The following is a 15,692-nucleotide window of genomic DNA, read 5'->3' on the forward strand; positions in this document are numbered from 1 at the left end:
TAGAGGGAGCAAGAGAATGGGTGCACTAGGGCCTCTTGCCACGGCAAACAAACTTGAGAGACACGTGCCACCATGTGCATCTGGCTTATATGAGTTCTGGAGAATGGAAGCTGGGTCTTTAGACTTCACAGGCAAGCACCATAACTGATAAGCCATCTTTCCAGCCCCAACCCTGGTGTTTTTTGTTTTTTTTTTTTAACATGGTGTCTCACTGTATAGCTCAAGCTGGCCTCAAGCACACCATCTTCCTACCTGTGCCTCCTGCGTGCTGAGATTTACAGGCATGTACCACACTTGAATATAACAAGACTTCTTCAAAAGGTCTGTCTAGCTACTCTAGCTACATACTTTTCTATTTTCTCTAGTTAGTTAATACCTACCACCTTAGTGAAGATGTTGCTGGATCTGGTAGGAGGGTATCATGGTAATGGTAATAATTACTTTTATGGGGCCAGCTGCCATGCTCTGTTCATGCCTCACAAGTCACTCATGCTTAGGGATAAACATTACCATCTCAGTTTACAAGTGAAGGAAGGTTTATTAAATGACTTGTTCTATGACTCATAGCTTGTGAATGCCATGAAAGGTGGGATTTATGTCTAATCAGCTGACTGTAAAGAGTAGTAAACTACTGTGACTCCTAAACTTCAGAAATAGTGATTTTATATTCAGCAGTCTAATTTTAAAACCAGTGTGGAAGGGGACTGGGAGATGGCTTAACAGTGAAATGTGATTGCTTGCAGAACCTGTAGTTCTGGGTTGGTTCAAGTTTGATTCCCCAGCATTCAGATAAAGCCAGTTGCACAAAGACACATGCATCTAGAGTTCATCTGCAGTGGCAAAAGGCACTGGCACGTACCCATACTGTCTTTCTCTCTGTCAAATAAATTGAAAAATATATGTAGGGCTGGAGAGATGGCTTAGCAGTTAAGGCACTTACTTGCCTGCGAAGCCTAAGGACCCATGTTTGACTCTCCAGATCTCATGTAAGCCAGACACACAAAGGTGAGGCAAGCACAAAGTTGCACATGCCCACTAGGTGGCACAAGTGTCTGGAGTTTGATTGCAGTGGCTAAGTAACACCTCCCCCCTTCCCTATTCTCTCTCTAAAATTAAAAAAAAGTATACATGTATGCGTGTGTACTTATACCTATGTATGTACCCATATTAAAATAAACATATTTTACAGAATTCAAAAATTCCAGGAACATGCACTAATGTCCATGTATTTTTGTGATAAAACACATTTTTTTCCTTTCTCTCTGCCTCCACCTTGGTGTGATTTTTTTTTTTTTTTTTTTTTGTTTGTTTTTCAAAGTAGGGTTTCATTCAAGCACAGGCTGACCTGGAATTCACTATGAAGTCTCAGGAAGACAGCCTGGGTCTCATGGCAATCCTCCTACCTCTACCTCCCAAGTGCTTAGATTAAAGCATGCACCACCACACCAAACTCACCTGGTGCTGGCTCTGGGTTCATTCTCTATCACACATGTATATTAACACACACAGTTCAATTATAAAATATTGGGGATTACTGAAAAACTGGTAGCATATTTATTTACTCTAGACTATTTCCTTATAAAAATGAACACTGATGAGACCATAAGTAGGGGCTGAGTCAGGGTGTTACTAGAAAATTAACATTCTACCTCTTTACTTCAGACAATGCAGAATACTGCCCATTTTGCTTAAAATATTACAAATGCACACAATGCTTGCTTCATACATATCAAACAAGATGGATTATATTTTTTAAAAGATGTGTATTTAATATTAATATCACTTTAAACTCTTGAAGTTGAATCTGTCTTTATCTTGTGGAATTATTTGTATTATTCTTTCATATTCTGTGAATTTTTAGCTTTCAGAGAAGGGGAAACCTTATGTTGATATCCAAGGTTTAACTGCCTCTACCATGGAAATCCTGTTGGACTTTGTATACACAGAAACTGTACATGTGACAGTAGAAAATGTACAAGAACTGCTCCCTGCAGCCTGTCTGCTTCAGCTGAAAGGTACAGACATTAAAAGCTGCTCTTGGCCATGACAAAGTAGTAATGGAAGTATTTTTAATTGCTACAAATGTAATCATGAGACTTAAGTAAACTAGACTAGAAGCAGTTATGACTGCCCTTATTTGGTCTTTTTTGAGCGAGGGTTTGACCCTAGCCCAGGCTGACCTGGAACTCACTCTGTAGTTTTAGGTTGGCCTTAAACTCGTGGCAGTACTCCTACCTCAGTCTCCCGAGGTGGCTTGCACCACCGTGCCTAGCTAGCTTTTGAATCTTTGAACAATGAGAGATCAGGTTACTCACTAGTAATGCAGAGTAACCTCTCCAAATATAAGAATTGGTCTGTTGTGAAAGAGAGCACCTGGGCTGGGGAGACGGCTCAGGAGTTAAAGGCACCAGCTTCCAAGCGTAACGGCTAGTTGGTCTCCCAGTGCGCATGTGAAGGCCCATGTCAGTGCGCGGTGCGAGTGTCTGCAGCCCGTTTGCAGTGGCACGAGGCCCTGCTGCACTCGTTCTCTTCACCCTGCTCCTTGCGAGTAAGTTAAATGAACTATAAATGATTTTAAAAAAGAGAGAGAAAGAGTGCCCTCATACCTTTCTGTTTTTTAAAACTGGAAGAGCAGGGCTGAAGACATAGCTTAGTGTTAAGGCGCTAGCCTGCGAAGCCTAGGAATGTCTGTTCAAATCTCCAGGTCCCAATGTATAGCCAGACACAAAAGTGATGTAAGCTTGCAATGTTGCTCATGGGTACAAGGGGGCACACACATCTGGAGTTTGTTCACAGTGCTGAAAGGCCCTGGTGTGCCCATTCTCCTTCTCTCTCTTCCCCCTTTCCTCTTCCCTTTCTCTATCTCTCAAAAAAAAAAACCCCAAAAATAAAAAACTGGAAGAGCCAGGTGTGGTGGTGTACATTTGTAACCCCAACACTCAGGAGGTGGGGGTAGGATCACTGAATTCAAGACCATCCTGAATGAATTCCAGGTTAGCCTGGGCTACAGTGAGACTGTACCTCAAAGCAAAACAAAAAAGTGGATGAATAGAAAACACAGGCACATACATACATACATACATCAAACAGTACTGTTTACCACTGAGTTATATACCAAGCCCCTGTTCTATACTTTTCAATTGGAAAATTATGGACTCATTTATAATATCTTCATTTTTTCCCCTTCATTATTTTTTTTGTGGGGTGGGGGTTCAAGGTAGGGTTTTGCTCTAGCCCAGGCTGACCTGGAATTCACTGTGTAGTCTCGGGGTGGTCTGGAACTCATGGCAATCCTCCTACCTCTGCTTTCCAAGTGCTGGGATTAAATGTGTGCGCCACCACGCCTGGCTGGTATGGTTTTAATTAACTTTGATGTAGAGTAGTAAAAAAGTATATTACACTGAATTATTATTTAGTTTTTTAGACTGGTTTCAGTTTCCAGAAGTTTGAAAGGATCATCTTCCTGTACTCACTGTAAAGATGAAGCAGAGCCAGGCGTGGTGGTGTATGCCTTTAATGCCAGCACTCGGGAGGCAGAGGTAGGAGGATCACTGTGAGGTCATGGCCACCTGGAGACTACATAGTGAATTACAGGTTAGCAGCCTGGCTAGAGTGAGACCCTACCTCGAAAAACTAAAAAAAAAAAATAAAAAAAGACAAATCAGATTTGAATCCCTACAAAACGTCTATGTATTAGGTGTTCAGCCAGGGTTCTTTCAATGACATATATTTAAGATACTGAGATCTAAAAAATATAACACTACTCCATATTGCAGAGTATCTTAAAGTCTGTTCACTGCGTTCTTTTTCCTAGGTGTGAAGCAAGCCTGTTGTGAGTTCTTAGAAAGTCAGCTGGACCCTTCTAATTGCCTGGGTATCAGGGATTTTGCTGAAACTCACAATTGTGTGGACCTGATGCAAGCAGCTGAAGTTTTCAGCCAGAAGCATTTTCCTGAAGTGGTGCAGCATGAAGAGTTCATTCTTCTAAGTCAAGGGGAGGTGGAGAAGCTAATCAAGTGTGATGAAATTCAGGTACAGATATGGCCTGGTGTTAATGTTTCTTTAAAACTGGACTATTACAAGGAACTGGAGAGATTGCTCAGTGCTTAAAGGCATTTGTTGGAAAGCCTGATGACCCAGGTTCAATCCCCAGAACCCATGTAAAGTCAGATGTACAAAGAAACCCTGGTGCACCCATTCTCTTTCTCCTCTATATCTCTCCATTTCTTTCAAATAAATAATTTTTTTATTATTTTATTTATTTAGTTTGGTTTTTTGAGGTAGGGTCTCACTCTAGCTCAGGCTGACCTGGAATTCACTATGTAGTCTCAGGGTGGCCTTGAACTCATGGCAATCCTCCTACCTCTGCCTTCCGAATGCTGGGATTACAGGTGTGCATCACTACGCCCAACTATAAATAAGTATTTTGTTTATTTATTAGAGTGAGCAAGAGAAGAAGCACATAGAGAGAATGGGCCACCTGCACCACCTTGTGCATCTGGCTCACATGGCATGGGTACTGGGGAATTGAACCTGGGTCCTTAGGCTTCACAGGCAAGTGCCTTAACTACTAAGCCATCTCTCCAACCCTAAATAAATATTTAAAACAAACAAAAAAAGGGGGCATTGCAAAACATAGAAAGAATGGAGTTACAGTATTTTTGTATTAAAGTATAATAATCATATGTCCATATCCTATCCAAAGCCTTTAATTTATTTGCATATAATGAAGGAGTTTGCCCTATTCCTCTATGAAAAGATGGATGTCAGTAGTTAATCAGTATTAAACAATGTGGAATAAAACAGAAGAAGCCGGGCATGGTGGCACACGCCTTTAATCCTAGCACTTGGAGGCAGAGGTAGGATGATCACTGAGTTCAAGGCCACCCTGAGACTACAGAGTGAATTCCAGATCAGCCTGGGCTAGAGTGAGACTCTATCTTGAGAAACCAAAAAAAAGAAAAGCAAAAACAAAAAACAGAAGTTAGTTAGAAGTAAGGTAAATTTCTATGAAGTATGTTATTACCCATGCACTCATTTTACAAGCATTTAATTAGAATATATACTATGTAGCAATCACTAGATCAGATAAGCATTAAATGGGTAAGATACAGTTCTTGCTTTCAGACAATCCACAGTATTATAGTACAGACAAATAGGCCTCTTTAAAAACAAAAATTTAATACAGGGTCTCATGAGTCTCACAAAGCCGGTTTGGCCTCAAACTTACTATGTAGCTGAAGATAAACCTGAACTGCTAATGTTGTTGCCTGTACCTTTCAAGTGCTGGGATTACAGGCAGAAACCACCACATCTGGCTAAAAATATTTTTTTCAATTTTTTTATTAACAACTTCCATGATTATAAAAACTATCCCACGGTAATACCCTCCCTCCCCCCACTTTCCCCTTTGAAACTCCATTCTCCATCATATCCCCTCCCAATCTCAATCAGTCTCTCTTTTATTTTGATGTCATGATCTTTTCCTCCTCCTATGATGGTCTTGTGTAGGTAGTGTCAGGCACTATGAGGTCATGGATATCCAGGCCATTTTGTGTCTGGGAGTAAGCACGTTGTAAGGAGTCCTACCCTTCCTTTGGCTCTTACATTCTTCCTACCACCTCTTCCACATTAGACCTTGAGCTTTGGAAGGTGTGATCGAGATATTGCAGTACTGAGCACTCTGGTCACTTTTTTCCAGCACCATGATACCTTCTGAGTTGTCCCAAGCAAGGACACTGCCATCTGAAAAGAAGATTCTCTACCAAAAGTGAGAGTAGCATTAATATAAGGGCATGAACATTAAGAGAAGTGCTTACTGGGCAGTTTGGTAAGCATAGTACATACATTTAGTCTGACAGCAGCAGATGTTACCCCCCTAGGGCTCATGACTACCCCTGTTTTAAGTTTTCAGTATCAGGGATATATTCCCTCCCATGGAGTGGGCCTCCACTCCAATTAGAGGGCAATTGATTTCCACCATGACAGATGTGCCACTATTGCACCTGTTGGCTCATTTGGCCTGGCTGACCAAATATAAGGCTTGTAGTGTCCACTGTTGATTATCTTTACTGGTGATTTCTCTTTCTCCCATTGAACTACATGTAGAATGGCTTCTTCCAGCTTTCTGTCAGCTGGTCTACATGGAGGAGGTTATCAGCTCAGTTCCAGCAGGATTTCTCAGTGACCTTGCAGCCCAAGTATGTGGAGTCTTCAGCAATAGGGTCTTACCATCGATTCCAGGTGGGAAACCAAGGGCCTCAGCAATGGCCAACAACTCACTGGAAGGTATCCCATCCTTGGCACTGAATATTACAAATTTTTAATAGAGTACAGTGAGAATAATGAGCCTATCCAAGATAAGTTACCTATAAGAAAGAATGGTAAGCTTTGAGCCAGGCATGGTGGCGCATGCTTTTAATCCTAGCACTTGGAAGGCTGAGGTAGGAGGATCCCTGTGAAACGAATTCCAGGTCAGCCTGCCCTAAAGCAAGACAATACCTCCAAAACTAAAAATAAAAAAAGAAATTTTGCCCAAGCATGGGTCAAAAAGGAGGAGAGAGAAGTTTGGTGGTGACAATCTACATAAGCAGGAACCAGACTGTAACCAACAGCTACTTTCTGGAGGGTGAGGGAGTGGAAAAAGAAACAGATCTGGGTATAAAAGAAATAGTGCCTTGACTGTGTCAGGAGGGCATTCAGTGACTGATCCCGGCAAGATTGTAATCACTGCTAATTATCAGTAGCACCAGTAATTCAGCAGAGTTGTTTTGTTGCTTATAGGGCTATAGTTAGGTTGAGAATGGGAGTGCAGAACACAGTATAGGGATCATTGGTGCTTGCTTCGGCAGCACATAGATGAAAATTGTGATGACACAGAGAATAGGATGGGCCCTGTGCGCAGATGGCATGCAATATAGGGCTAATAGATATCTTTGAAACCTGAAGCATTAATCTACAGTGGACTAGTTCTTTAATTTTCTTACTCAGCAGACCCATGCAATAGTTTATCTGTTGGTTTTAGTTTCCTCAAGTTAAGAAAGAGAAGTTTCATTCTCTATGCTGGATAAAATTTTTGAGTTTTTCTTTCTCTCTCTCATTCTCCTGTAATAATTTGTATAAAATGGATTTTTAAGCTTTCTTTTTCTTAATTTTTAAAAAATATTTTATTTAGTTTTTAAGGGAGAAAGAGAGGAAGAGGCAGATAAAGAGAATGGGCACACCAGGGCCTCCAGCCACTGCAAATAAACTCCAACTGCATTTGCTACCTTGTACATTTGGCTTCTGTGGGTCCTGGTGAATCAAACCTGGGTCCCTTTGGTTTTGCAGGCAAGTGCATTAACCACTAAGTTATATCTCTAGCCTGAGGTTTCTTTCCTCCTTTTTTTAAAAAAAATATTTTTTCTTCCTTTATGTTTTTTTTTGGGGGGAGGAGTCAGAGAATGGGTACTCCAGGATCACTAGCCATTGCAAACAAACTCCAGATGCATGCACCACCTTGTGGATCTGGCTTACATGGGTATTGGGAAATTGAACCTAGGTCCTTAGACTTCACAGGCAAACACTTTAACTGTTATGCCATCTCTCCAGCCCCCAAATGGATTTTAAATTAGTAAATTTTCAAAAGCTATTGGTACCTCTAGACATAGACATTTTATTTTCCTTTATTTATTGTGGTACTAGGGATCAAACCCATGGCCTTGCACATGCTAGGGAAGCACTGACCACTGAACTATATCACCAGGCTGCTGTACTACAATTTAGAAAAGAGCCTTTTCAGAAAGAATAAAATTCAGCTGGATATAGTGGTGCATGTCTTTAATCACAGCACTCAGAAGGCAGAGGTGGTAGGATCACCGTGAGTTCAAGGCCACCCTGAGACCACATAGTGAATTCCAGGTCAGCCTGAGCTAGAGCGAGACCCTACCTCCATGGAGAAAAAGGAAAGAAAGCAGGCAAGCTTCAGGATCTGTGAGAGAGTGGCTCAAGTTAGAGTGGGTGTTAGCCATGGAGCTGGACAGTGCTGTGCTCAGACCATCACCGGTGAACACACCTTGTCTTGGGTAAGTGCATGAGAGGCCACATGGGCACATGCTAATCCATACATCTCATATGCACACCACATGATACAAACACAAGGCAAAAAAAAAAAAAAAAAATGTGATACTTTATGTAAACCAAATGGTTAATTCCAAGTTTGTCAAAGGAGCTTTAAAGATTTTTTTAAAATTTTTTTTTAAATTTATTTATTTGAGAGCGACAGACACAGAGAGAAAGACAGATAGAGGGAGAGAGAGAGAGAGAGAATGGGCGCGCCAGGGCTTCCAGCCTCTGCAAACAAACTCCAGACGCGTGCGCCCCCTTGTGCATCTGGCTAACATGGGACCTGGGGAACCGAGCCTCGAACCGGGGTCCTTAGGCTTCACAGGCAAGCGCTTAACCACTAAGCCATCTCTCCAGCCCATCAAAGGAGCTTTATGTGATGCAGTAAAGGTCTTGGATGTGCTTCTTACCAAATGTTAGCCAACCTTTGCTTCACATTTTTCCGTCTTTCTTTCTTTCTTTCTTTCTTTCTTTCTTTCTTTCTTTCTTTCTTTCTTTCTTTCTTTCTTTCTTTCTTTCTTTCTTTCGGTTTTTTGAGGTAGGGTCTCACTCTAGCCCAGGCTGACCTGGAATTCACTATGTGGTCTCAGGGTGGCCTCGAACTCACGGCAATCCTCCTACCTCTGCCTCCTGAGTGCTGGGATTAAAGGCGTGCACCACCATGCCCAGTTCTGCTTCACATTTTTCTTTAATGACTGCTGAAAGCACCTGGGTGAGATTGTTTCCACCTAAAGAGGAATGATTCTGCAATTTGACAAATTGTTTCAAATCAACATTAGGGAGGTAGTGTTAGAAATGTGGGCTAGAGAGATGACTTAGCAGTTAAGGAACTTGCCTGTGAAGCCCAAGGATCCAGGGATCCAGGTTCAATTCTTCAGAACCCACATAAGCCAGATGCACAAAGTGGCACATGCATCTGGAGTTCATTTGCAGTGGCTAGAGGCCATGGTGTGCCCATTCTCTCTCTGTGTCTCTCTCCCTCTCTTTCTGTTTGCAAATAAATAAACATTTAAAACAGAAATGTTACAGAGTGAAGAATTTGCTGGTATAGGACATTGTATCTGCCAACATGCCAGCATAGCTACAAAGCATTTCTCAGATTTGAAAACCAGGAATCTACTAGAGGATCTTGATTTTTTTTTTTTATTTGCCCATGTATTCAAGCACAGCAAATAAGTGCTGCTGCCGATGATAAAGTAGCAAGCGCTTAGCATGTAGTGTTGCTCACTTCCAGAACACTTACTGAGCGCATACCATGTGCCCACAGCAGTTCCAGGTTCTGGGGATCCATTGTAAACTTGGAACTTGTGTCATCCTCCCACCCCACTCTCCGTTTTTTGTGTGTCTCTATACTGGGGATTACAGTCACTCGTGGCCGGCAGTCACTGATCCTGAACTGCACCTTGATTTCGAGATTCTGCCCCCCTTGTGGCATCATTCCTGGTGGTGTTCTTTTTGTTTGTTTGTTTGTTTGTTTTGATTTTCATGGTAGGGTCTCAGGGTCTTACTCTAGCTCAGGCTGACCTGGAATTCACTATGTAGTCTCAGGTTGGCCTTGAACTCATGATGATCCTCCTACCTCTGCCTCCCAAGTGCTGGGAATAAAGGCATGCGCCATCACGCCCGGCCAATTCCTGGTGTTCTTATATTAAATAATTCTTTTTAAAAATATTTTAGGGCTGGAGGGATGGCTTAACGGTTAAGGCCTTTGCCTACAAAACCAAAGGATCCAGATTTGATGCCCCAGAACCCACATTAGCCAGATGTACAAGGGGGCGCACGCATCTGGAGTTCATTTGCTGTGGCTGGAATCCCTGGTGCACCCAATTATTAAAAAATATATATATATACTATATAATATAACATATATTATTATTTGAGAGAGAGAGAGAAAGGCATATAGAGAGAGAATGGGCATGCCAGGGCCTCCAGCCACTACAAACTCCAGATGCATGTGACACCTTGTGCACCTGGCTTTATGTGTGTTCTTTGGCTTTGCACGCAAATGCCTTAACCACCAAGCCATCTCTCTAGCCCTATTTAATTCTTATTAATATATTTTATTTAGCTGGGAATGGTGGCACACACCTTTAATGGGAGTCAGAGGTATGAGAATCACCCTAAGTTTGAGTCCAGTCTGGAACTACAGAGTGAATTCCAGGTCAGCATGGGCTAGAGCAAAACCCTGCCTCCAAAAACCAAAAAAGAAAACAGAAAAAAAAAAGAAAAAGAAGTTAGGCATGGCAGTGCATGCCTTTAATCCCAGCACTCTAAAAGCAGAGGTAGGAAGATCTCAGTCAGTTTGAGGCCACCCTGAGACTACATAGTGAATTCCAGTCAGACCCTACGTCAACCAAGAAAGAGAGAGAGAATATGGACACACCAGGATCTCCTGTCATTGCAAATGGACTCCACATGCATGCACCACTTTGTGCATCTGGTTTTATATGGATACTAGAGAATCAAATCTGAGCCATGAGGCTTTGCAAACAAGTGCCTTTAACTGCTGAGCAATCTTCTCAACCCATATTATGTAATTCTTTCATCTCCACTTCTCAGAGGAAGAAACTAATGCTTAAAGATTTACCATCATAACATAACTAGTAAGTGATAGCCAGGATTCAAATCCTAGGCTGCCCAACAATATGTTACTAGCCTGCTTAAAACCTTTCAATGATTGTCGCTTGCTTTTACTAATGCCCTCTGTGATCTGGCCCTTGCTTGTCACCAGCTTCACCTGCCACCCCTCTTCCATGCCTCCTCCATTCCTCACCATCCACCTATCATTTTCTCAAGCTGCCAGCTCCTTTTGCTCTATTGCTGTCCTGTGACGATGGAAACAACCTCTGTTGTCCAGGTTTGTGGGTTTTTTTTGTTGTTGTCGTTGTTTTGTTTGTTTTTTCCAGGCAGGGTCTCACTTCCAGCCTAGGCTGATACAGAACTTATTCTGTAGCTCCAGGCTGGCCTTGAACTCATGGAAATCCTAAAGGCAGGTGTGTGCCACCATGCCTGGCTTTATTGTCCACTTTGATAGCCAAATGTTGCTGTTGGAATTTTTTTTTAATTTTTTATTGACAGCTTTCATGATTATGGACAATAACCCATGGTAATTCCCTCCTTCCCCTTACTTTCCCCTTTATAACTTCACTGTCCATCTTACTCCTTCCCCCTCTTAATCAGTTTGCCTTTTATTTAGTTCTCATCATCTTTTCCTCCTATTATGCTGGTCTTGTATAGGTAGTGCCAGGCACTAGGAGGTCATGGATATCCAGGCCGTTTTGCATCTGGAAGAGTGCATTGTAAGGAGTTCTATCCTTCCTTTGGGTTTCACATTCTTTCCGCCACCTCTTCTGCAATGGGCTCTGAGCCTTGGAAGGTATGATAGAGATATTTCAGTGCTGAACACTCCTCTGTCACTTCTTCTTAGCACTGTGGTACCTTCTGAGGCATCCCAAAGTCACTGCCATCTAAAAAGAGAAGCTCCTCTAACCAGAAATGAGAGTAACATTAACATGTTGGTATGAACATTAAGAGAAGTGCTTATTGGGAAGTTTGGTGAGTATAGTATATACATTTAGCCAGACACCAGCAGACATATGCCTAGGGCTCTATGACTACCCCTGTCATAGGTTTTCAGTATCAGGCATGCATTCCCTCTCGTGGAGTAGGACTCCAGTCCAATTAGAGTGCAATTGGTTTTCCCCATAACAGACGTGCCACTATTGCACCCATTGGCTCATTTGGCTTGGCTGGCCAAATATAAAGCTTGCAGTGTCCACTGCTGAGTATCTCCACTGGTAATTTCTCTCTCTCTCTCTCTCTCCCATTGAACTGCATGCAGCGTAGCTTTTTTCCAACTTTCTGTCAGCTGGTCTACATGGAGAAGATTTTCAGCTCAGCTCCAGCCTCAAACTCCCAATACTCCTGCCTTAGTCTCCTGAATGCTAGAACCATAGGCATGTGCCACCCACTCCTCTCCTTTAGTACTCTTATTCTCCCTGGCAATTTGCTACTCACAGTCAGATTTCAACTTACTACTTCAAGGTGGTGGTCCCTGGCTCATTGATCTAAGTTAGAAAATAGCATGATTGTTTCTTATGTCTCTGGTGCCTTTCTTATGGCATTAATCACAGAGAAACTTCAGGGTTTTTTATTATTATTTTTTAAATAGCCACCTATTTTATTTGTTCATTTCTTGCATTTGAAGTACTCTGGCAGCTGGGCATGGTGGCACACGCCTTTAATCCCAGCACTCTGGGGAAGCAGAGGTAGGAGGATCACTGAGTTCGAGGCCACCCTGAGACTACATAGTGAATTTCAGGTCGGCCTGGGCTAGAGTGAGACCCTACCTTGAAAAACCAAAAAAATAAAATGAAATAAAAAAAATTTTTTTTAAAAACAATGAAGTACTCTGATGGTATCCTTGGCCTGAGATTCTCTGTTGTAGCCCTTAACAACCACACAGCATGGTTCCCCCTCCTGAAAAGTTTTGCAGACGCCTACCCACTCTTATTGTCATCAACCTTAATGAGGTCGACTTGGTGCTCAGCACAAAGGACCTTCACCTGGTTGACAGACATTGGCTCATCACCATTGGATGCAAGCGCTTAGAGATAGGCTTGTCACTTGTGTAAGGCATTGGCCACATCACAGATTTCATTTGCCAGGCTTTTGTGGATAAGAGTGGTCTTCAGCATCTCCAGCATCAGTATCTTCCTGTGCCATAGTGGTGACTTAGTTACAGGTGAGGCCCAACCTTGAAAGTTCTCAGGCTTCCACTTCCACGTGACTAGGCACAGCAGGGCCATTTCTCCAATTAACAGTTGTGTCTCCATTTAAGAGCAAGAAGTTCATCAATGTGTTCAGTACTGTATAATCAGCTTCAGCACCTGGCATTTAATGGAAGTTCAGTCATTCCATCAAATAAAAAAAAATTCCCAGGCTGGAGAGATTAGCTCAGCAGTTAAAGGCACTTATTTGTAAAGCTTGATGGTCCAGGTTCAATTCCCCAGTACCTATGTAAAAGCCAGATGTACCAGGTATACAAAGTAGCACATGCATTTGCAGTAGGGAGAAGCCCTAGGTGTGTCTTAAATTTATCTAGTTTGTCATATGTAGGCCTAGATCTAAATTCCTCAAACATATATACCTCACAAGTAACAGAACTGAATGCATAGAAGTTAGTAGTAACTTCACTACTAAGTGGCCATGCTTTGAAAGATGCAGCAAAAATGGTGAGAGAGGATAAGCTTCTGCTTTAAAGGCTTAGACTGCTTAGATGGTGAGCCTGGAGGTCATTAGACAACTTAGAATAAAAATTATTTAAGAGACATGGGAGATAGCTTAGTTAGCAAAGTGTTTGCTATGAGTGCATGAGAACTCAAGTATGAATTCTCAATAGCCACATTAAATAATAAAACTGGGAGGCCGGGTGTGGTGGCGCACACCTTTAATCCCAGCACTTGGGAGACAGAGGTAGGAGGATTGCCGTGAGTTCAAGGCTACCCTGAGACTCCATTGTGAATTCCAGGTCAGCCTGGGCTAGAGTGGGACCCTATCTCAAAAAGCCAAAAAAAAAAAAAAAAAAAAAAAACAGGACTGAGGAAATGGCTTAATGGTTATGGCATTGGCCTGTGAAGCCTAAGGACCTGGGTTCAATTCCCCAGAACCCACATAAGCCAAGTGCACAAGGGGGCACATATGCTGGACTTCGTATATAGTGCCTAGAGACCCTGGCATGCCCATTCTCTTTCATAAATAAATAAAATATATTTTAAGAAATAAAAATAAAACTGGGGTGGGGGAGAGATGGCTTAGTGGCTAAGGCACTTGCCTGCAAAGCCAAAAAACCCATGTTCGATTCCCCAGGACCCATGTAAGCCAGATACACAAGGTGGCACATGTATCTGGAGTTCTTTTGCAGTGGCTGGATACCCTGGTGCACCCATTCTCTCTCTCTCTCAAATAAAAATAAAATTAAAAATAAATAAAGCTGGGGGCTGGGAGAATGGCTTAAGTTATGCCACTATCTTAGTGATTTGGTTAAGTTTTCCTATCTCCAAAAATATTGTTTGCCCAAGGGCCTCGGTATTTCTGGAAGGTGGGAAATAATGATAGTGGACAACGGGGAGCAGAAACAAGAAAGCAAACATATTTATGAGTTAAATTGGGAAGAATCTAGTTCGTGATTACATACTTACAGGTGGATTCTGAAGAGCCTGTCTTTGAGGCTGTCATCAACTGGGTGAAACATGCGAAGAAGGAGCGAGAGGAGTCCTTGCCTGACCTCCTGCAGTATGTGCGCATGCCCCTGCTGACCCCCAGGTACATTACAGACGTAATAGATGCTGAGGTAAGTCACATAGGCACTCAGGGTTCCAGATCCCACCAGCTCTTGCTCAGATTAAAGCACCTCCTGGTTTGCCTCTCTAGGCATACTAGAGGAAAGACAAGGCTGGATAGTTCTTAGGCCTATTTCTAAGAAAACTTCAATTGCTTGGCAAGTTAACCAGGCTTTTGGTACAACTGAAAATCTGTGATTGAATTTAGTTTTGTGTTTTATTGTCCTTTGGTTTTACATGCTTCTGAGGACTTTGAGCAGCAGCATCATGATGAACTCTATTCATCTTCTCTGTTAAACATATATTATTAGTTTACCCTTAAAAGATCAAAGATGATGTGCCTAGCAAATCTTTCTTTTTTTTAACCTCTGAATCCTGCCTACTTTGTTTGATGTCCTTTTTTTTTATCAGCAACTTAAGTTTTCATAATTTTTACCATACATACTTGAGGCCTAGGTCAGTGAATGAGTTCCTTCTGCTTGTTAAGTCCTGGGTCTTTTGGAAGTTAATCATAAAAATAGTTTCCTAATTATTCACTTTAGAAAAATTCAGGCTTGGCCTGGTGTGGCACATACCTGTAATGTCAGTTTTTGTCAGGGTGGAAGCAAGACCATCAAAAGGTCAAGGTCATTCTTGGCCACATAGAAAGTTCAAAGCCAGCTTGTCGCAAACAACAAGCCAGGCATGGTAGCACACACCTTTGATCCCAGCACTCTGGAGGCAGAGGTGGGAGAATCACTGTAAGTTCAAGGCCAACCTGAGAATACATAGTGAATTCCAGATCATCCTGGGCTAAAGTGAAACCCTTCCTGGGGGGGTGGGCACCAAACAATTTTTTTTAAAAGGTTGTTTGTTTTGAGGTAGCGAGACCCCATATCAAAAAAAAAAAATGGTGTAACTTTAAAGAAGATTTATTTATATAAAGGAGCTGTTTGTAAATAGGAGAAACTGTAACAGGCACTGTAATAGCATGGATGTACAACAGCCAAGAAGTTAACAGCCCTTAAGTCCGAATGGCCAGAGTTGAGAAGTCATCAAAACCTGAAAGGAAGAAAACTCAACTAGAGTCACTACCTTGAGAAGAGCCCTAACCTTTGTTGGGAGCCATACTGACCAGAAGCCAGAGGGAATAGGGGCCTTACCTACATGATTCATATGGGCCAGTCTTCTCAGCAAGAGAACAGAGTAGAGAAGTACTTAGAGTCTGGGGAGGCAAATGCCAGTACATTGGAAAGAGATCTGAAAGCT

At 42.2% G+C, this 15,692-nt stretch overlaps 1 protein-coding gene across 4 annotated transcripts in view; it reads left to right on the forward strand.

Moving 5' to 3' along the window:
- Klhl12 (kelch like family member 12) overlaps positions 1 to 15,692 on the forward strand; it is a 39,197-nt gene that overhangs the window by 4,655 nt on the left and 18,850 nt on the right. For all 4 annotated transcript variants that reach the window (XM_045139717.1, XM_045139721.1, XM_045139726.1 and 1 more), the window contains exons 3-5: positions 1,862 to 2,015; positions 3,815 to 4,032; positions 14,306 to 14,455. In XM_045139717.1, the coding sequence (XP_044995652.1) occupies positions 1,862 to 2,015; positions 3,815 to 4,032; positions 14,306 to 14,455 (522 nt within the window). The remainder of the gene's footprint in view (positions 1 to 1,861; positions 2,016 to 3,814; positions 4,033 to 14,305; positions 14,456 to 15,692) is intronic.

This window comes from Jaculus jaculus, chromosome 1 (assembly GCF_020740685.1).
Source record: "Jaculus jaculus isolate mJacJac1 chromosome 1, mJacJac1.mat.Y.cur, whole genome shotgun sequence".
Lineage (NCBI taxonomy): Eukaryota > Metazoa > Chordata > Mammalia > Rodentia > Dipodidae > Jaculus > Jaculus jaculus.